The sequence below is a fragment of the Eimeria mitis genome, genomic scaffold (genome assembly GCF_000499745.2).
Source record: "Eimeria mitis Houghton genomic scaffold, Emh_scaff3236, whole genome shotgun sequence".
Taxonomy (NCBI): domain Eukaryota; phylum Apicomplexa; class Conoidasida; order Eucoccidiorida; family Eimeriidae; genus Eimeria; species Eimeria mitis.
In genome coordinates this window covers 1,856-2,152 of record NW_013571574.1, presented here as the reverse complement: position 1 = coordinate 2,152, position 297 = coordinate 1,856, and the positions used below count along the sequence as shown (strand labels likewise).

Below are 297 nucleotides of genomic sequence, written 5' to 3'. Positions count from 1 at the left end.
CAGCAGCAGCAGCAGCAGCAGCAGCAGCAGCAGCAGCAGCAGGAGACTCTGGTTTGCCTCCTGCTTGTTGGGGTTTTGGGGGCCGCTGGGTGCTAACAGCAAACGAAGAGACAAACAAAAGGATTCGTGCTGCGCATGCATTTGAGTCTATGCCTGCTGTTGCTGCTGCGCTGCAGCTGCTGCAGCTGCTGCCCAGCAGCAGCAGCAAAGCTGCTGCTGGTTTCCTACAAATTTGTACGGAGGTTGCAGCCTTGCTGCGGCTCGCACTGTATAGACACCCCATGGCAGCATGTTCCT

At 57.2% G+C, this 297-nt stretch overlaps 1 protein-coding gene across 1 annotated transcript in view; it reads left to right on the top strand.

The window, feature by feature from the left end:
- The window catches only part of EMH_0063690 (uncharacterized protein), a gene marked incomplete at both ends in the record, with an annotated part of 4,432 nt that overhangs the window by 2,958 nt on the left and 1,177 nt on the right, over positions 1-297 (top strand). Inside the window, one exon of the mRNA XM_013498170.1 lies at positions 3-242. Within this exon, the coding sequence (XP_013353624.1) occupies positions 3-242 (240 nt within the window). The remainder of the gene's footprint in view (positions 1-2; positions 243-297) is intronic.